The sequence below is a fragment of the Cyclopterus lumpus genome, chromosome 18 (genome assembly GCF_009769545.1).
Source record: "Cyclopterus lumpus isolate fCycLum1 chromosome 18, fCycLum1.pri, whole genome shotgun sequence".
Classification (NCBI taxonomy): Eukaryota; Metazoa; Chordata; class Actinopteri; order Perciformes; family Cyclopteridae; genus Cyclopterus; species Cyclopterus lumpus.
In genome coordinates, this window is record NC_046983.1 from 12,120,783 (window position 1) to 12,141,929 (window position 21,147).

At 45.3% G+C, this 21,147-nt stretch overlaps 1 protein-coding gene across 1 annotated transcript in view; it reads right to left on the minus strand.

Moving 5' to 3' along the window:
• pcxb (pyruvate carboxylase b) overlaps positions 1–21,147 on the minus strand; it is a 243,787-nt gene that overhangs the window by 222,079 nt on the left and 561 nt on the right. The window contains exons 2-7 of the mRNA XM_034557049.1: positions 10,144–10,280; positions 7,922–8,015; positions 7,193–7,283; positions 4,400–4,565; positions 3,753–3,898; positions 724–841 (exon numbers count right to left, since the gene is read on the minus strand). Of these exons, the coding sequence (XP_034412940.1) occupies positions 724–841; positions 3,753–3,898; positions 4,400–4,565; positions 7,193–7,283; positions 7,922–8,015; positions 10,144–10,280 (752 nt within the window). The remainder of the gene's footprint in view (positions 1–723; positions 842–3,752; positions 3,899–4,399; positions 4,566–7,192; positions 7,284–7,921; positions 8,016–10,143; positions 10,281–21,147) is intronic.

Consider the following 21,147-nt stretch of genomic DNA (forward strand, 5'->3'; position numbering starts at 1 on the left):
CTGTAAAAGTTCTTATGAAGAAGACTCACAGCCAAGGGTGATCTCTACAATATAGTATGGTGGGCTGCAATCATTTAAATAATTTATTTTTATTGTCATACAATCTGTTAATTATTTTATGAATTAAATTTTTTATTTTATACAAAAGTGAAAAATGTTTAGAAGGTGATGTCTCTAGAGGTCCAAACCCCAAATATATTTAGTTTAAAAGGAGAGTCTAAAAAGGGAAGAACAGCCAAACCTCACATTGGAAGTGGCAACTACAAAGTGCCATTTTTGACCTATTAGACCCATCTCACACAGTAGGACTGTGTTTAACGGCGTAGAAAGGCCTAGGCATAGGAGACTGACTGAGTGAGTAAGTGAGAAGCAGGGCAAAAAGAGAGCGGTAAACTGAAGAAAAAACATGCACTGTAATGTTCAAAGTGCAGATACACTTCCTGAAAGTGTCAGTGTTGAATTTCAGTGGGAGAATATTGAGTGGTAGGAGAGTTACGTTGGCTGTATTGAGGAGAAGTAATGGCTGGGAGAATCCTCTGCTGGCCAATAAAGCGTGTCCACTCATTGTTCAGCCATCTCTCTTCCACCCTTTGCAATATACCACAGAGTTCAAGGACTCGTATGCTTCTTGCTTTCCTAACGAACCGAGATCAATTCACGTAAACAAAAGGAAACGGACGCATAGTCAAAAGCAAAGAGCAAGGAAGTCGTAAATGCACTTACCGAGGATCTGTACTTCAATGTGTCTTGGCTTTTCAATAAACTTCTCGACAAACAGGGATCCGTTCCCAAAAGCCGACAGGGCTTCAGAGTAGGCCCGCTGGTAATTCTCCTCAAGTTCCTGACAAACAGACGAGAAAAATCCATACATGTCTGAGTTAGTGCTGCTATTCAAGAAGCAGGACAGTCACAGCAAAGGATTGGTATTGTTTTAAAAGGGGGTGTTGGTGCGACACAGACTATACATTAAGATCCTTTAAAATCTCTGCATCAGGTCAGTTAGTTTCATTTAGTGGAACTTATATTTCCATTCACATGTGACGTTGTGCAGATTTTTTGTTTTCCCTTTCTTTTGACACAAATGTTTATGCCCCCTAAAAGGGAGCAAGATTCTGACATCTCTGGGACCAGGTTTTGGGAGGTCAGGAGCGAGCATGCTGGGGGTCATGACACAATCTGTCTTTGTCAGTCTGGGACGCCCGGCAAGCCTATTCAGCTGCCTCTATTGGGGAAAGACTGAGTCACCATGATGCCTCCGAGAGAGGACACACGAGCCCATCTTCATCGGTCGTCTCAGAGCCTCCTGGAGGCAAAACAAGCTTCTCACAAAACTCGACAAGAAGAAAAAAATGAGATCAGGGTGAGCAGATTGGCTTCATGCTGCCAAAGTAAAATTCTGATCATGCAGCCAGCATACCGTGCATTCCTCCCACAGGGATGTATTCATTGGCTTACAATAAGTAAACATGACTCTGTATCATAATTCTAGGACAATAAACACAGGGAGAGCACTCGAACAGGACTCTATGTATATGTAATCTCTGTTTCTGATCATCTGTTCCTTTCTCCCATTGTCTGGATTCATGAGTTTGCCAAAGCAACACAAATGACATTAGTTACATAACTTGACAAAAGTGTTCAAATAAATAGACCACATAATGAAATGGCCACTTGTAAAACCATGAAAAGCCACATAAAAATAATACTAACAATTTGCACAACAATTAAACGTGTTGAAGGAAGTCACACACCCGGCTTGTCAAAGCACCGATGCACCTCTATTTTTGTAAATGACTTTCGAAAGACTAAAATCCATTTGCACTCCTTCCACATCCGTTCAGTCCGTCTGTCGGCTTCAGCCACCGGAGCAGCGATACGTGCCGTCCTCTTGTTCTCTTCCTCTTTGGGAAGGCACGTCACGTCAAAACCCTAAACAAAAATCGGGCCCTTTCACATACACCTCTGAACCTACAATATGTAGAGGAGAGTTAGCCTCGCTCGGTTAATTCAGCATACAAATGACCCGCGAGCCGGCCTTAATGGAATACAAAGGCAACCTACGCATTGTTGCGTGGGGTCCCAGCAGTACAGAGAAGCCTCTTTACAATTTCCTCACATCATATTAGCAGGAGCCTGCCGCGGCCCCCGCGACTCAACTGAATAACTAGAAATGTCAACAACTAATTAATTAGACCAACTCAGAAAAAGGTCACGCTCTCCAATGGTTTGCTGCCATTAGAGGCTCAATGGACTTCAGTGCAACATAGCTATTGCTTGCGTAGATCAGAGAGTAAAGGCTGAGTGTCAATAGAGCGTCCACAGAGCATTAGCTTTTTTTAAATCAATTGTTCCAGTGAGGAGGGAGCATACGCGGCCGCTTGCGTCTACTTGAAATGTGGTCATTTCTGGAGGGGAAAAAAGAAATTTGTGATGATTTGCATGACCTTATTCAGCATGACTTAGATAATATTAGTTTCTTTAGGAAGAGGCCATGAAGGACGAGGAGGTGGCAACGCTCTGTGCAGCTCGGATTCACCACTGATCTGTGCCCTCTTCTATCCGACTGGACAAAAAAACAGCTGCTTGATGGGAAAAAAAAAGTTTGACATGGTCAAGCTCGAGAGGCCGACACAGGGACTAAAAAGACTAAGAGACCACACACACACACATCCACTCAACGTAGATGAAACAAGAAGCATTATGTGCAGGCCATCACCACACAAAATGGTGGTACATAATGTGTGAGGTAGCCTCTTAAACATTATCTTTAATTTAAAAAGGATACCAAGTGTGCCTTCCTCCCCCTTGTTGATCCCATTTGAAGTAGACGCTGGAAAATATGTAGCGCAAACCTGCAATCTGGAGGTGACAGAGCGCACAGACTTTGACAGTGTGTGAGTCAGCCATAAAATTGGTATTTCCATGAGGCTTTTTTTTAGAAAACAGACATCTTGTACCCAAGAACTCTATACGCAAACTATAACAAGCCAGAGAAAAATAACTTAAAATTGAAGCCGGTATTAAAAGAGTCATGTCGACCCAATAGAATTAATAAAATGTTATATAGCATGCTTTAACAGCAAAAGCAAATGAATACTAGATCGATTCTAGACTAACATTACCCAAAATGCCCGGTTTCGGCCTACATCATCACAGTGCTGCGCAGTCATCACCATGACAGCCCGTCATTGCTGTCTGGGTGACGGCGCTGTTATATGGCCAAGAGGCGGGACATGAGGAGGACGGTGATGGAGACTTTCCTGCCTACTACTTTCCCTCTCCTGATTGTATTTCATTCATGTCGTGCGATGCATTTTGAATGTCAGTGTATTTTAGCATATAAGGATTGTACATGTTGGATACTTGCCGCACATTTTCATGATCACTCGCATTTGAAAAAGTGTGCCCCCGGACAGCTACAATATCGAAAATACATTACTTTAACGTCCTCTGAGAATGGGCCTCCATCACGCAGAAATCACTCTGAAATTGCTTCTGTCACCCAGCGACACCAGAGTACACACACCCAAACACACAGGGTGATTGGCAGCCCGATAGATAAACGACCAGGTTGATATTTCACCTTCATTCAAAAAATAAACTGAAAACTAATGAATATTAGTCCGGGCCGGCCGGAGGTCAAATTGAGTTTGTTTTCTCTTTGCTGGGCGCGCGTCAGGACCAGATTCGGGTCGTTCGAGCAAGCTGTTAAACTGCAACGTGATCATGTGCAGCAGCGGGCGCCGGCTCACCTCGTACTCTCGGACGACCCTCATGCCGCGACCGCCTCCTCCGTACGCCGCTTTGAAGATGATGGGGAGGCCGTACGTTTCGGCGAACACCTGCGCATCCTGCAGGCAGGAGATGGGGGAGTCTGTTCCCGGGACCACAGGTACACCTGAGCAGACGAGGGCAGGGGGAAAGGAAACACAAGTGAGAAACCTTTTCGCCGCAAAAGACTCTGAATGATGTGCCGTACAGCAATAAATGCTTAGCGCATTCATTTAGTGGGATTTAAACGTCATATATCATGCAAGAACACCAGCCACCACTTTCACACCGCATTTGAGTCTGATAAGGTCAAATTGTGTTTTACAGCAGCAGGAGACGGCTTTATAGCTCCAAATAGGAGGAGGGCGCGGAACACTGCATATGAATAGACCTTAATTTTTCACCGTTTCTTGCGGTGGCAGATGGAACAAGTTAAAGGCTGAAAAATATGGTCTAAAAATGAACATCCCCCCACAGACATAATTAACGTTTGGAGTGTAAAAGCCTTCAGGCATCAGACTCCGGCAATCATCTCGTCTTTGGTCTCGGTGCTACAATTATGTGATGTTACCAAAATACGACCCGCGCTGTATAGCAGGTGTTCCACTTCTCCAGAGTCTTTCCGTACCTGCACTGATGGCCAGGGAACGAGCCTCCACCTTGTCTCCCATCTTGCGGACCGTTTCCGGGGACGGTCCAATAAACATCACGCCGGCGTCCACGCAGGCCTGGGCAAAGTCTGAGCGCTCGGAGAGGAAACCGTAGCCCGGGTGGATGGCGTCCACATTGTTGTCCTGGGACGGGAGAGAGGCATGCATGCAGAAAAGGTCACTCCCATTCATTACATTACATCACTGCTTACAAAGATAATTAAACCGAGAAAGAACAGAATCCAATGTTCAACCAACTACTTATTATTATTCTCGGGTTTTGCCAGCGGAACCCATAGGAAGGAAATGTTGCCCAGACAAGCTCTGTTAAAGTTCTGTTAAATACAGAGCCACCACGAGGCCCCAGTTAACACTTGGCGGACTACCGGTGAGGAGAGGGAAGAGCCATCACACGTGCACTAACCTGAATGCTTTAACCACACGCCGTCTGCCGGCCAGGGAAACAAACGTATGCGTCACTTACAGCAAAAAAGGGACTGTGAGCTAACAACACACTTTATTCTCTTTCCATCTTGGTTGCAATCGCCTTAATCATCGTCTACTCAATGGACACCAGCAGGAAGTTGAGCGAGTAGACAGGCACACATAATCTGAGGGTCAGGGGGAATGTAGTGACACACACACACACACACACACACGGTAGCAGACAGATACAGTAGCCACAGAGCTTGACAGATAGAGCCATCTCTAGATCAGTATGTGCCATCTGCTCTTGGATACGAGGCAGACTATAATTATGGGCTGTCCCGTTGTTAAGGGAGCCGTTACTGGCAGGCCAGAGGAGGCATAGAGCCACACACACACACACACACACACAAAAAATGCAGCAAGTGCATGCACACAGGCAAGTAGACCGAGTCGCACACACTGACGAGAATGCAAAGAGACACGGACAGTAGGTAAAGCCAGATTATACACTCGCACTGTCAAGGTCACACACAGAAGGTACCGGGACAGGCATGGATGGTTATTGTGGCCACACAGTTACAAGGTGAAGAAGACGTACACCGAATGTGAAAGAGTGAGAGCAGGAGACGAAACACACACACACACACACACACACACACACAGGGTGGCTGGGCTCCCAGATAGGCAGAAGGATCTTTGAGAAATGAGTTGGATGGCGGATGGCTCCCGACTTGGCTCGGTGACCACATGCCCACGCAGAAAATTATAAACTATGACAAACTGATCTTAGAAATGATAACGAACAACTGGCAGCTCGTCCTGGAGGACGGAGGGAAGACGGGACGGAGAGGATTGGAGGTAACGAGGGACCACATCTGATTTAATGCCGTGAAGATGGGAAGCGGGGAGAAAAGGAAAGAGATAGGGAGTGATGGGGGGGGAAAGGAAAGAAACGGATAAGGGAGTTTGCAATGATAAACAGGAGGAAGGGGGAAAAGAGCGGGCGGCCAAGGAACGATGGGCAAAGAGAAGGAAACAAGGAAGAGATTGAACAGTGTTTGAGGGAGAGAAGTGGTTTTCTTTTCCTTCCTTTCAGACAAGCTAAATATAAACCTCGGGTGAACAGAAAGGAATAAAAGGGATCTGCCTGTCTGCTTCTATGCCGGTGAAATACATCAAGTTTTGCTCCATCAGTGACAGCTTCCAACTTCAGGAAGGTAGCTGGGTCTTCCTAAAGATCAAAAGTAAGGTGAACCAGCAGAGTATTTTTACCTACTGGAAAACTTAGGTTGAGTCAAAAACATCTCGCCCAACACATCAGGGGATCACCGTTGCATGTCGCTCTCCCCAAAACTACTAACTGCCTTTTTTACTTCAGCTTCCTGTATCAGTTGTATTATTAAGCTACCACATGGTGATAATGGAGCCTTACAGTTATTGTTAGGTGCAGTTTTTCACAGGGTCAGGCAAGCTGTTACCCCCTGATTCCAGTCCATATCCTGGTTCAACCATATGGAGCACTAAACGTGCTGGTAAATAAAGCTCATTATTATATTGTGTTATTATTATTATTATTGTTATGCTACGTTGCGTTAATTGCCTACCGGCTCCGGCTCTGCAATTAACGCACAGACAAAAGATTGACTTCTCCTTCTCATTTACTTACCAGAAAGAAAGCAAATAAGCAAAGTGTTGAACTTTATCTTCAATGCTAAATCAACACATATTATATATCATATCTTGGTTATGTTTTTGAACATGGAGAGACACAGAGAAATCTGAAGGAGACGGAGCCGATGACTGTGAGTGTGCTGTGTATATGTGTTGTCCTGGGATCAGCCAAGGCACAAGCTTTTCATTGTATGAAACTGCATTATAAATACCTTGAATACTTGTAACCCGTGTTTCCATTCTAAGACATGAGAGTGTTAAAAGGCAAAGGCATTAAACAAATATAGATATTTTTAGTCCTTAGTGTGGAGTTCCAGACTTGCTGGATCCGATGCGTACCGTGATGAAATTCAGTGAGGTCTTTTTTTGTAAGACCCTCCATGCCCATGTGTCAAAGTGCACACCCCCAGTTCTCAATGCTTGGATGTCCGATAACAATTTGCAATCTTCAAAGCCCGAACCGAGAAAACCCTGATGTAGTCGCTGGGGATATTTTCTCAGACTTTGGAACGCTCCTCCAGGGCCACAGAGGTCATTAAGCATTAATACTCTCACAGTATTAACCATGACGAGGAAGCTAAAGCTGAAACGTAAACGTTTAAAAAAAATAAAATAAAATAATCGGTTTAAAGCAAAAACAATGAATGATATCATCTTTTACCATCTGTTACCTTGGCTACTTGGATGATGTTGGGAATGTCCAGGTATGCCGCAACAGGTGGCAGACCTTTTCCAATCAGGTAAGCCTCGTCTGCCTTCTGCCTGTGAAGACAAGGGCAAAGGATTTAATATCAAAGCTAACGCAAACAAAACACACAGATGTGCACCAGCTCTCGAGCACACGACCATTATGTCCTCGTAGCGGCATATCCAAGCTCAGTAGTGTGGGCACCGGTACTTAGTCAAATGAAGCCTGTTTTAATTACTCAAATGAGTCCTCCAATCAGCCTTCTTTAGGCTTATGTTGTATACGGGGACGGGAGAACAGGCAGAACCAGGTGGCGCGAGCCTATAACAAGCTTTATTAGTCAGTGAAAGGCATCTTTAAAAGACGGAGGCATTAGAAACTCGGGGTGGAGCGGAGGAAGCTGACAGCGAGGCAGATTAGGACGTTGTTTGTGTAAACTAAGCAGCACGATTACCTGAATGTTCGGAATGTCAATACAATTATACTGGTGTCCCCCGTTTTAATAGCGAGCGCGATACAGGGAGCTGGCCCGGGGGCGCTGAAGAGGAGAGAAATGCTCCCCCCAGCTTCCTTTAATTGCGGTCGGCTCCAATCAACTGGTCGATACCCAGCAGTGGCAGCCGCGCGGTTTACCGAGACATCTGTCGGTTACGCTTCCTTTGCTTAAACCTGTGTGGACCCATTTGGCTCCAGTGGGGCAGAGCGGAAGCACCTGTGCATTTGTCCCGTGTCTTGTTCGGAGTAGACGGCCACGGTTCGAATCCCCAGTTCAGTGCAGGCTCTGAACACGCGGATGGCGATTTCACCTGGAAGAAGAGGGGAGGACAAGAAGTGTGGTGAGTGGACGGTGCAGGATGCGCTTGTTTTGCCCATTTACTTTGCCAACCGGTTTTCTTTCTTTCTTTCCCTTCCTCTCTTTCACTTTTATTCTCTTTATTGTTTAAATGCGCCTTTACTTTTGTTCCACAATTTAGAGGATTGTGTGCAGTGGGAGGTTGCACTTCTTTGTCTTTCATCTATTTTTTAGAAGCACACACACACACACTTTACATGATTTTATCAACATCCTGTGGCATTGGCCCTATTTCACGACACGCGCTTCCACTGAGAGAATACAATTAACTTTTCTTTTCTAGCGCTTCATCATACAGTGTAAAATATCAACTGCACGAAGTCTACCGTTTCTTCTCAAGTTTGAGAACACACAGTGTAAAATCTCTGCTCCGGACAACCGAAACACACTGGCTGCCTTTCATGTCGCTGTCACTGGAGCCAAACACTGTTTTTTATTAAATACACATTTCGGGGGAGAAAAAAAGTTTTGGCACTGAAAACTAGTAAGATGTGTTGAAAAGGGAGGACAGCATTCAAACATTTGAGGAGCGTTGAGAACAGAGTTGAGAAAAAAGGGAATTCTGGAGAAGGACAACCGTAGGGGACATAAAAAGGATGGAAACATGAGAGAGGACAGAGAGGAGAGGACACGACACGCAGATGAAATGCAATGGACTTAAAGTATATGCATAAAGGAGCTAGCTCAAATAGAAAGACAACAAGGGGCTCAGAGGATCTCACATCTGACAAGTGCGGAAAAAGACAGGGTGTGCAAAGGGAGGAAGGAGAGGAGAGGAGGAGAGAGGAGGTAAGAGGGGACGAGGAGCGCAGAAAGGAGAATATTAGGGATGAGAGCAGAGAAGCAATGGCAAGAGAGGAGACGTGCTTGGTGGAGTAGGATCTGGGCTGATATGATGTGATGGTCCAGTCTCTCGCACACATGCACACGCACGTGCCCGAAAGCAAAGCCCGGTCCAGTGCACCGCAGGGTGATGAATGTGATCTAACGTGGTGTTGATATCGCGTCACGCCGATGTGAAGGAAGGAGATTGACATCTCAAGAGTGTGTGTGTGTGTGTGTGTGTGTGTGGCAGAGACCACAATCTATTTGAATCACATTGATGGATTAAAGCGGTTACTGTATAGAGAGTCTTTCTGGGAGGGTGGACATGAATGTATGCATACTCAAAAAGCAGACCCGTGTGCAGCAGGAGGCCGACGAAGTGCCACACGTGTTGGGAATTAGCGTCATATCGGAAGCCCACGCGCCAATCAATCTGAAATAATGAAGCGCTGAACCAAATCAAGCACTTTAAATGTGTCTATAGGTATGAACGTAATGGGTGGGTCTAAAAGGCAATTAGAATAAAATGCATTGATTTGTAACTCTAATCCTGCACGCCACCTGACAGAGTTGACTTTAATTGCACAGTGACAGCCTCTCTTGACAGCATTAGCATTAATAGGCAGTGGTCCGGTGATTACAAGTATTACCAACGACCGTCAGTCACGCCGACGCCTGCTTGAAACAACCCGGCTGGCGACTGCTTTGTGTTTAGAAAGCTCTTCTCTATAATTATATTTCCATTCAGACCTCAATGCCAGAATCCATTGATGGTCATTTCTATCAGCTTAGAAAGGAACAAACAAATATAATTTGGCGAGTTCAATTTGCTTTGTGGGGAAAAGAGAAGGGAAAAAATGGTATAACAGGTCACTCAGATTTTTTTTAGATTTTTTCGCTTTCGTAAACCATTATATTTAATTAAATAGAAAACAGCTGTGACATTATGTACGCATGACAATAATAAATATTAATACATGCACCCTTACACTGTGGGCGCCGCTCTGTTTCCAATATTCTAAAAAAATAAATGAGTGCTTTAGGATTAAAGCAAACAAAGCTAATTTGCTCAGCCACCCACATACAATGTGTGCTGAAATATGAGCATGTGCCAAGTAAAATGTTGGCCATTAAATATTAAAAGAGTCTGAGAGTCTGTTCTTTTGCCTGGAGAAGATTGTAAAAGTCGTAACTTCTTTCTAACATTATAAATTAAACTGCATCGAGTTTAATGGTGCCATCTGAACTGGTCTCACCTCTATTGGCCACCATGACTTTCTTGATTGGTCGATACTCGCTCCGCGGGGAAGAGTGGCTGAAGCGGGGGGAAAGAACCGCCCTCCTCACAGTCAACAGGCCGAGGCCGCCTCGGACTACAGTGTACCTCATCATCCTAACGGGGCGAAAAGAGAGAGAACGTTAAACAGTATATAGTGTAGTATCGCCTAACGGCAATATGTGGAGGGAAGAAGCGACAGAGCTCACACAAACACACACAGACACTTTGTGACATGACGTCCAACAGTGTCTCAACTGCTACAGAATACAAGTATATGATATATATAATTAGTCAAATATGTAAACCATTTAGCTAAAAGTCATTAAATCCAGATGTGCCTTGTCTGAAACCTAGAACTCCCATTTCCTTATAATCTCCATGTAAAAACCATCTGCTACGGTCAGTTTCTCAGGTGAACAAAAGATGCTTTAGGGAAAAGATTTTAAAAAATTGAAAAGATAGTAATACTTTGAAAGTGATTAAACAAGAGGAGTGAGCCCTGTGTCAAGATTAAATCTACTAAAGCGGCAAGCTCTATTAAGTTCTTGCCGTGGGTTGCATGTTCCTTTCATGGCACTTTCTTCAAAATATTTTAATGGTGTTACTGATATTTAGAAGGAATTTTGGATAATTCGATAAGAAAAGATACTCTCAGTAAATCATTTGAGAACTGTGGACCTGACTTCTGTTGCTATGAAAGTTTGTGAAAAGACTAATACAAACTTTTGCACACGTCAATTTGCCCATGATGGCTGGGAGTATAGGAGATGTTCAATATATTAATATGACTCAACCACATGAGTCAGAAGCTATTACATACACATATCTTAGGTAAAATATTGACATTTTTATAAAAACCAAATGCATCACAATTAATACTAAAAAGTAATCTTTAATAAAAATAACATACAGATTTGTTTATACATTCCAAAACACATTTCTATAACTATTTTAGTTAAACTTCAAAAAAAGATTTGCATAAAAGGATGGAGGGAGTCAGAAAGCCAATCAGCTGCAGCTGTGTCAAATTAAAGTCAGCATGTTTCTGGTGCGTTTGTTGTTGCAGTGGAGGGGGCTCTTCAAATCACAACAATGTAGATGAATACATGTTACATACTGCACTCAAAATACCCATTCAACTAAAACACACAACAACAACAACATCCACTGCACCCAACACTGGCATTGTGCTTGGACGGCTGCATTCCCCATCAATAACCCTCTTACCACCAAACATACAGTCAAATGTAGCCATAAGCACGTGTGAATGCCACAAAAGGTAAACATGTACATGAACACATCAGTACCATCCAGAGCAGCTTTACTGGTGGGAGCTGTTTGACAGTCAGCCTGCAGAGGCGGAAGCTGCTGCTGCTAATGCTGCTTCTTCTTCTTCGATGACAGGCTACACCTTAGCCGCAGTCCTTTGCTGCCACACTGTGGCCAAACTACAGCCATGCAGCCAATGGAGACCGCAACCAACTCCAAATGCCATGTCCTCAACTTTAATATAACATTGGACACTAATCTAAAAGAACCTGGGATCACAGCAAGTTCTGACATCTTCTCCAGACGGTTCACGGTAACATGGACCCAGACCGAGTCTCATTCTGCACAATTACTTCCTGTGTGTTACCCGTGGTGGCAGGGTTTCACTTAAAAAAGGTGAATAACCACACGTTTCCTGTCTAGATGTAAAGATAATGAACCGTGGTGTCTGTGCTGTACAATAACTAGCCATACGATGACCTACAATGATGGCCTTCTAAAGCCAACAGAATAGCTCAATTCACCTACAAACCCAAGAACCAACAAACACACTCTTTCAGACCGTTAATGGCCGTCTGAAGACTGCATGCAGTGGAAGCTCAGGCTGAAACTGTATCTTGCATCTACACAAAAGCGTCACACTTTAAAACGGATAAAGTTTCCCCGAGGCCTGAATAAGACATGGAGACAAAGGCCGACCAGAAACAGGACAGAACCAGGTAGACGGGTAGAAACAGGTCAAATAAACTTACCTCTCCAATAACGCTGAAGTGCAACGTCTTATCAGAGAAGTAGATCTGCTCTAAACTGGGGTTGAGTGATATAGTGATTAGATAAAAAACTAACACATATACAGTATGTACTGTATTAGCAGGTGGATATGATGGCCAGACGGAGAGAGCTATGATCGGCTAATTCCTCTTAGTTGTAACATTCTTACAGCTTAAAGCCCCAATAGACAACATTTTAACGACGTAATACAACAACGCCTCTACTACAATTAAGCAAAACTCCTGTTTGGGTGTCAAATTGAAACCAACAACCCTTTAAATCAGTTTGTTAAAAAAGGTGTCATGTTGCAGAAACACATCCCATAACAGAAATAGTCACATTGTCAGCATGCATTGATTTAAGTAATAAATGATATGTACAAAAGACGGATTTCAGCAATTACCAGCATGCAGCCCGATGATGGTTAATTTAAGATGTGGCCTGTAATCTAAGATGCTCTTTGATCTCCTAAAAGCTGGAAATCTTCCAGACACTGTGGACGTAAACCATCTCTACCTTTCTTTATACTACATCTGGTGCTACGCTAATGGTTTCACACACCCGTTTTCTAATTGTACAATTCCTCTGTTTTTGATGCCCTTTAACAGTTTTGAAATGTTGCTCACTGCCCTCTTCCTTCTTTTCTTCCTAACTCACTACACCGGAGGATGGAGCCAACAATAAAATGGGCCACAGCGAGCGGGTCACTGGACTCGCGTGGCCAAAATGCAATGAGGCAAACTGGAGGGTAAACTGGAATGAAAGGAATGTCAAATGGTGGCGTGGCGGTAACATTTGAGGGCAAACATCTCCTTTTTTTTTGGTGTATTTGGTGAATGCTTCAGAAATAAAACAGTTCGTCAGGATTCGGCCAAAGAAAAAAAAAAAAGGAAAGACGATAAACTAAAAAAACACCAAAAAAAATAACACGCTCCTATCTTGGCCTTCACGCTGATGAAACGTTTCGTTGAATATTCTTACTAAGCCACAAGAAATGACAGCGTGATCAGTGACGCAACTCAAACAGAAGTGGGGAGCACTATGGACACACAATAATAGCTTCCACTCCCATGCCCTCTGGTGATCGCCTCACAGTCCACGCCAGCGTCACGCATTTTTACAACAAAATCAATATCGCTTGAGTTAATTCAACTTGCATTCCACGTGGCTCTGCTTGACCAAGCAGGACTCTACAGTAGGACTGTATGTTGTGCATGATGATGTTGTGATGATTGATCCTAATTTATGTTATCTGATTGGACCGATCGGTTCACGGCTCTAAACTGTGACCAAACACACAGGATCAAGCCAAACGTCGGCAGATATCTTTTCAGTCACACTGATCATAAATTCTCAGATTGCATTATTGTGTTCACTGTATTTTTTATTTGCAGAAAAAGCTACAACACTAACAGTCAAATCCAAGTCATCCAAATACCCGTTTGTCCACTGCTTTATCCACACACACACACACACACACACACAAACAAAGGAGTCTCTCAGATGGATTACATTGGGATCAGTTCCCGTGCTTCACAATGAGCTCCACAGGCATTTTTCATGCAGCTTCCTATTCATTTTGGCGTAATCAGGAATGCTCAAGAGCTTCACTCATCTCTTTTTAAGAGGTCTTGAAATGCATCAATTGAACCGAACAGTTGTGTCATGATCAGATTAATAATCGCAGTCCATCCGATTGCAAAGCACTTGTTTTATGTAATGAGCATGAAGACTTCCTGATAAAAAAAAAAAAGGGAACAGAATCGTGAACAAACTATTCCTTAGCAGAAATATGTGTGAAGTAACATCTTACCATCCGATATGTTGGCGCCAGAGCCCCCGTGGTAGAGGTTCCCTGACAGACCTTTTGAAAAAGGTCCCCATTATGTGCAACACAGGAATGTGACCTTTGTGTCTAAAAAGGATAAATAGGGTTGTAAAGGGGGGGTAGCCTACTTGTTTCAGATACAAACTAGCCATCCCATTTCAAACCTGCCCAGTCAAACTATAATCTACCTCACAGTTTTAACAGAAGATACCACAAAAGATACTAAAATATCGTCGCTGTGATCATTCCCAGAAAACGACATGTAGTGGCACAAGACCTGGAGGCTCAAGACCAGTTGCAGACCCCTCATAGTTGCAAACGTGAACAAATATGTAGCGTCAACTGAGGAGGACAACAATCTATATTTTGTTTATGAACAACTCGCCATTTGAGTCGGAGGGCAACCAAGCACACTGTTGGACCATCTTCATTGCAGGCCGAGAGCACTGCCAAAAGTTCAACCTCTAATTAAATTATAGTCGGGCAGCCAAAATGGAAAGAAGACTGTGGCAGCGCAACATTTCTGCAAAGAGTGTCGCGCAGGCGCTGTTTCAGGTCATCTCCCGAGTCGGAATCCCGAAAGAGATTCTGACTGACAAGGGCACCCAGTTCATGTCAAGAACAATGCCCAGTAACTTTACGGGTTACTGGGCATTAAGTCTATTGTGTACCACCCACAGACAGACGGTCTGGTGGAGCGTCTGAATAAGACTTTGAAGTCCATGGTCCGTAAATGTATTAATGACGATGAACGTAATTGGGATAAATGGCTTGACTCTCTGTTGTTTACAGTGCGGGAGGTCCCCCAGGCCTCCACGGGGTTTTCTCCCTTTGAACTTTTGCTCGGCAGGACTCCGCGGGGGGTGCTCGACCAGCAAAAACGAGATACAGCACGTCCTGGACCTGCGAGCAAAGCTCCACACGCTGGGTAGGATGTCACGTGAGAATTTGCTCCAGGCCCAAGAGCGTCAACAACGCCTGTACGACAGAGGGGCCAGGCTGAGACAATTCACACCGGGAGAGAAGGTACTTGTATTGCTTCCTTCTTCCAGCTCTAAACTCCTTGCCAAGTGGCAAGGGCCCTTTGTGGTCACACGGCGAGTGGGGGATGTCGACTATGAGGTGGTGCGTTCTGACAGGGGTGGAGCTACACAGATTTATCACCTCAACCTTCTGAAAGCGTGGAGGGAGGCGGAGTCTGTTTCTCTGGTGTCCGCGGTATCTGAGAGAGAAGAGCTGGGGCCTGAGGTCCCAAAATCCACCAATCCGGCCTCGCTCCTTTGTGAAGACCATCTCTCCGGGACCCAGAGAACAGACATTGCCCAGTTGCAAGAGCGGTTTTCTGACGTGTTTTCTCTCCTGCCAGGACGCACAAACCTCATCATGCACCAGATTGAGACTCCTCCGGGCGTGACGGTGCGGTTACGGCCCTACAGGTTACCTGAACACAAGAGAAAAGTGGTTCAGAGGGAATTGGCTGCTATGCTGGAGATGGGGGTAATAGAAGAGTCACACAGTGCCTGGTGTAGCCCCATTGTTCTTGTGGTCAAGAAGGATGGTTCTATTCGGTTCTGTGTGGACTATCGCAGGGTGAACGATGTGTCACGGTTCGATGCTTACCCAATGCCCCGGGTCGACGAACTCCTGGACCGACTGGGAACTGCGCGTTTCTTTACCCTGGATTTAACCAAGGGCTACTGGCAGATTCCTCTGTCGCCAGAGTCCAAGGAAAAAACGTCCTTCTCCACTCCGTTTGGTTTGTACCAATTCACCACGCTTCCCTTTGGGTTGTTCGGGGCCCCAGCCACCTTTCAACGCCTCATGGACCGGGTGCTTCGTCCGCATGCTGCATATGCTGCCGCCTACTTGGATGATGTGATCATCCACAGCACAACCTGGGCGGAGCATATGCAGCTGGTGGGCGCGGTGCTGGAGTCCCTGAGGCAGGCGGGGCTGACTGCCAACCCGGGGAAGTGTGCAGTTGGACGGAGGGAGGTACGGTATCTGGGGTACCACTTGGGCGCCGGGCAGGTGCGCCCTCAGGTGGACAAGACGGCTGCCATCGCCGCCTGCCCGCCGCCCAAGAGGAAATAAGAGGTGAGGCAGTTTTTGGGGCTGGCGAGTTATTACAGGCGGTTCATTCCGAATTTTGCAGAACTGACCAGCCCCTTGACTGACTTGACCCGGAAAGGTGCCTCAGATCCAGTCCAGTGGACGGAGCAGTGCCGGTTGGCGTTTGAGAAGGTAAAACAGGCTCTCTGTGGGGAACCACTCCTTCACACACCTAACTTTTCCCTTCCTTTCACTCTGCAGACTGATGCGTCGAACAGAGGGCTGGGGGCCGTTTTGTCCCAGCAGGTAGAGGGGGTTGACCGCCCGGTCCTGTAAATCAGCCGGAAGCTGTCAGAGAGAGAGGCCAGGTACAGCACAGTAGAGAAGGAGTGCCTGGTCATCCGGTGGGCGGTCGACTCCCTGCGCTACTACCTCCTGGGGCGCCCATTCACCCTCTGGTCGGACCACGCGCCGCTGCAGTGGCTCCACCGCATGAAAGATACCAACGCCCGGATCACTCGGTGGTATCTGGCTTTACAGCCTTTTAATTTCAAAGTGATCCATAGGCCGGGGACGCAGATGGTCGTGGACCAGACTTCCTCTCCCGTTCTCATGGGGGGGGGGGCACCCTAGCCTAATACGGGCGGTGGAGGTATGTGGCAGTGGGGTGTGGCTAGGCTCAGCTACAGAGTGGGTGGAGCGGGGGGGTGGTTCAGGGAACAGTGTCATGATATGTAAATGAGCCTCAGCTGGGATCAATTGTGTGTGTGTTTTGTGTTCCATATAAGAACAGGAGTAGCTGGAGAGGAGGGAGAGCGGGTAGCGGAGGCCCGGATCGGTCGCTACCAGAAGCGTGACAAATAAATAAATAAAAACTGTTACTGCCCTCACAATTGTGTGTGTTGCCCTCTTTGGTGCCTGCCCGAGACTCGAACCTGTTACAAAGACGTTTTATGCCAAATGTACTCTCTAACCCTCTCTCTCTCTTTGTCTCTCTCTCACACTCTCACACACACACACACACCTAAATCATGACGAACATGCTCAGTCTAAACCTAAAACCTAAGAGGGCAAAGGTCAGGCTTGAACGAACCAGAGGCGTTTTCTGGTTCATACATTAACCGAGAGATCAAAGTTCTGCTCCGTTTTGACGCACGCGGCCTCCGATACTGTGACGCGCAACTCGCAACTGCCTTGATTGACTGATCATGGGAGCAAATCAATACAACGGCTATCTGCCAGCGTTTGTGCAATAACAAGAGGATTTCTTTATGGAAGTAGCCCCTTTCCCGTGACGTCCCCCTGCATCGTAAACGTAAATCCTGGGATAAGCGGCATTCCTTGCCTTGAGTCCGGCTTTAGAACCAGAGCTGGAAGAGATGTCAAGATGCGGGGAACAAATCCCTTTAAAAGTGAGAAAGAACATCACACAATTTTGTGAATTTTCTTGTATGTTACCGTCCTTACACTCACTGCAGCAGCATTCCTTCTCTGTTACCTGCACTATTGTCGAGTAAAAATGTCTCTTGAGTCACAACCTCTCCAAGACCGTGCAGTAATACGCTGGAGTAAAGTATTACAAGCCAGACTGTCAGTAAAAGCTGATGTCATTCCTAGCACAGACGAGTGCACGAATATTCCCAACGCTTTTGGTGTGACCGCAGCATGACAGCGAAGCTGAAGCAGTCTGTTGGAGAACGTGCTCCGCTGTCCCTGCAGTAGGTGGTGGAGAGGGTGGTCCGGGTTATCCAATATGGACAATAGTTTCTTCAGTGTCCTCCTCTCCTCCACCTGTTCCGGAAAGTCCTGTTTGCAGCCAATGATGGAGCCGGCCTTCCTCACCAGTTTAGTGAGTCAGTTGGTGTCTCCGGCTCCAATGCTGCTCCCCCAGCAGACTACGGAAAAGTACAGAGCACTGGTCCAACAGACTGGTAGAACATCTCCAACATCTCAGAGCACTGTTCCAACAGACTGGTAGAACATCTCCAACATCTCAGAGCACTGGTCGAACAGACTGATAGAACATCTCCAACATCTCAGAGCACTAGTCCAACAGACTGGGAGAACATCTCCAACATCGTGCTGCACACGTCGAAGGATCCAAGTTTCCTCAAGAAAAAGAGTTGACTCCTCCCCCTCTTGTACACAGCGTTGATGTTGGCCTTCCAGTTCAGTCTGTTGTCGATGGAGACACCCAGGAACCTGTACTCCTCCACCATGTCCACATCCTCTATCAGAACTCTCAGCGGTTGTGGAGCCGTCGTCTTCCTCCTGAAGTCCACCACCATCTCTCTGGTCTTGGCCACGTTCAGAAGCAGGTGATTTCTACCGGCCCACTCCACAAAGTCATTTACTACTGCCCTGTACTCCACTTCCCGTCCATCCTTTATACACCCGACCACTGCAGAGTCAAACACTCTGGCAAGAACAAGGTCACCATGGAGACAAAACCAAATGCTTGTGACAGGACTAAAAAGTGGGAGCGGCGTCACAAAGGTTAGGAGGTCGAGCTCGGGGAAAGTTAGATCGAATTAGGTTTGAATTCACGAGCAGTGCGGGGAAACTCGACTGAAAAAAAAGACCCAAACTAGAAATAGTGGAAAGGAACCGAATTTCCTTAAATCATCAACCATCCAACAAACATTTCCCTGATTCCACGCGCTTTAACTCTAAATAGAAATAAACAAATGCTTTAAAAAAAAAAAAATGATTGTAACAAAGAACAAGTTGTGCTACATTGACATTGGAGCCACATGAAACTGCTCCATCATGCTCTTAATTTCCACTGTCATGCAGCCCCTCCTCTACCAGCTGTGTCAACAAGATGCCCCAGTCTCCTGCTGCTCCTTTAGGATATAACGTGGTGGATAAACACAAGATTTAAAAGTGCATGCTGTCGTCCTCGAAACCCTTTTTCACATCATTACTGGGCTTTCAGCGTATTATAATGGAAACCAGGACATTATTTAACGTCTTTACTTTTTGATGGACATTTCTTTGCCATATATATATATATATATATATATATATATATAAAATAAAAATAAAAAAAGAGTCTGTGTTCAAGAAAAATCTTTACATCTTGTAAAGGAGAATGTTCTTGACCCATAAAAACCCTTGAACGAGCCTACGGGACACATTTTTGCCCAACCCTACGTCCTATGTAAAAAAAAAAAGGAACACTTCAAAATGTCAAATGTTCTAATTACACACTTTGGATTCACCTGCCTGCATAAGAAATTGCCTGTGAAAAGGTTGTTGCTCTCTGTAACTCAAGGTTACAGAGAAGGGTCATGTGGAGCTGCTTTGACATTTCTTGCACACGTTTATAGTTCTTGTGTGCTAATGTGGGTGAGGGGACTGCAAAGAGCATGAGAGCTTCTCAAGTGACATATGACTACCTACTACTACTCTTTGACCTCATAAAACCTGGAGAGAAGACGCATCTGAAGGAAAGACATCTGTAATGGAGAAGTCATTTTATCTGTTCCTACAAACAGAGCGAGGCGCGGTCCTCGCAGTGCTTCAACTAAACACGAACGTGTCCAACAATAATCTTTATGTCGTGCTCTTCAGAAGGTACATTTTAGGATGAAAGTGCCACAGCTATTCCTTCTCAGCACTTGTACCCCTGTGTATGTTCAACACCTGCCTTCCCGTCTGTTACAACCCACAATTCGGATACTGCTCATCACACATTTGTTGGACGGGGCTTTGGCAGTATGAAAAGGAGAAGGTCCAGTGTTTCAGCGGAAGCATGACTTATTATTTTTTCATGCCAACAAGAGGTCAGGTAACCAATCAGCTGACGGCCCTCTGGAACAAAAAAAACACTGAGAGGGTGAGGCAAGTCAGTGTTAAAATATCTATACGACAACTCAAAAGGGGAGGAAATAAATTTGCAGCATGCTTTGTTGTCGGATTCCTTTGCTGCAATCACAACAGCTCATCTGTCCGATTGAGAAAACAAAAGTGGCGTCTGGAGATTTATGATGTGGAATGTAAGTGCATGCAAAAGGGAGCAATGACACCTCTGCATCGTTGTCATAAAACGACGACGGATTTGTCCCAGTTGCCTTGAACATTTTCAGCGCATTACCTCGGCACTACAGTAATAAATAACATCAAGGTGAATGAGAAAATGGCACATGTCCATCATCACTCAAGGCCACTACAGTCACTTTAAAAAGGGGTTTAAAAAAAAAAAAATAAGCAGACTACAGCCTTTTTCTACCTGCTGATCACATCCCTGCTGTAGGATTTAGTGTAATACTCTAAATAACTATCCTGTGCTTGATCACTACAGCTGTTACATGTACCACTCTGCTTTGAAGCGGAGTAAAGGTTGCTTTGAGAATGAACAAACTGTACAGTCAAAACAACAGTATACACATGCACGGGTTCAAAAGGTGAGGGACCGAATCTCTGCAACAGAGGAAAAACCCTGTTTTGGAAAACCAGGCCAGAGCCCACTTAGTCACAAGCTCCCCGGGTGTGCATCTCACAAGAAAACTAAACCCAATGTACAAGTTCCAACATGTAGAACAGACATTTATACCTCAATACAAATTAAACTACCACACCTTTTATACCTACATCTGTTAAAAGGAGCCTCATTGTATTGTACCTCACCATCATTGTTGCAAAGTCACACCGATACAAACCTACATTCAAAAAAATTAATTAAATAATAAAGCTCGTACATTTTGCGAGTGACCTCCTGCCTCATCCCGAGAGCCCTTTGATCCCCCCACCCCAGCCCCCCCCCACGTTTTTTGAAAAGTTTTCGTGTGCAAAATTCAGCTAAATAAGTGCGAGAGCTAGCAACGTGAACGAGCCACTGTCTAAAAAAAACACTTTTCACTGCACACACATGTTTGGTTTCAGGTCGACGTGCAAGTTGCGACCGTCTTTCTGTCGCTAACGTGCGGCTGGGGCCGGGACTCGGACCATCATTTGTACCATGAAGGGAGAGACCCAAAGCGAGGCTACACGTGTAGCACTCAGACACTCCCGGAAGAAAAAAGGGGGAACAGTTTGTCTTTAAGACTCAATGACAGC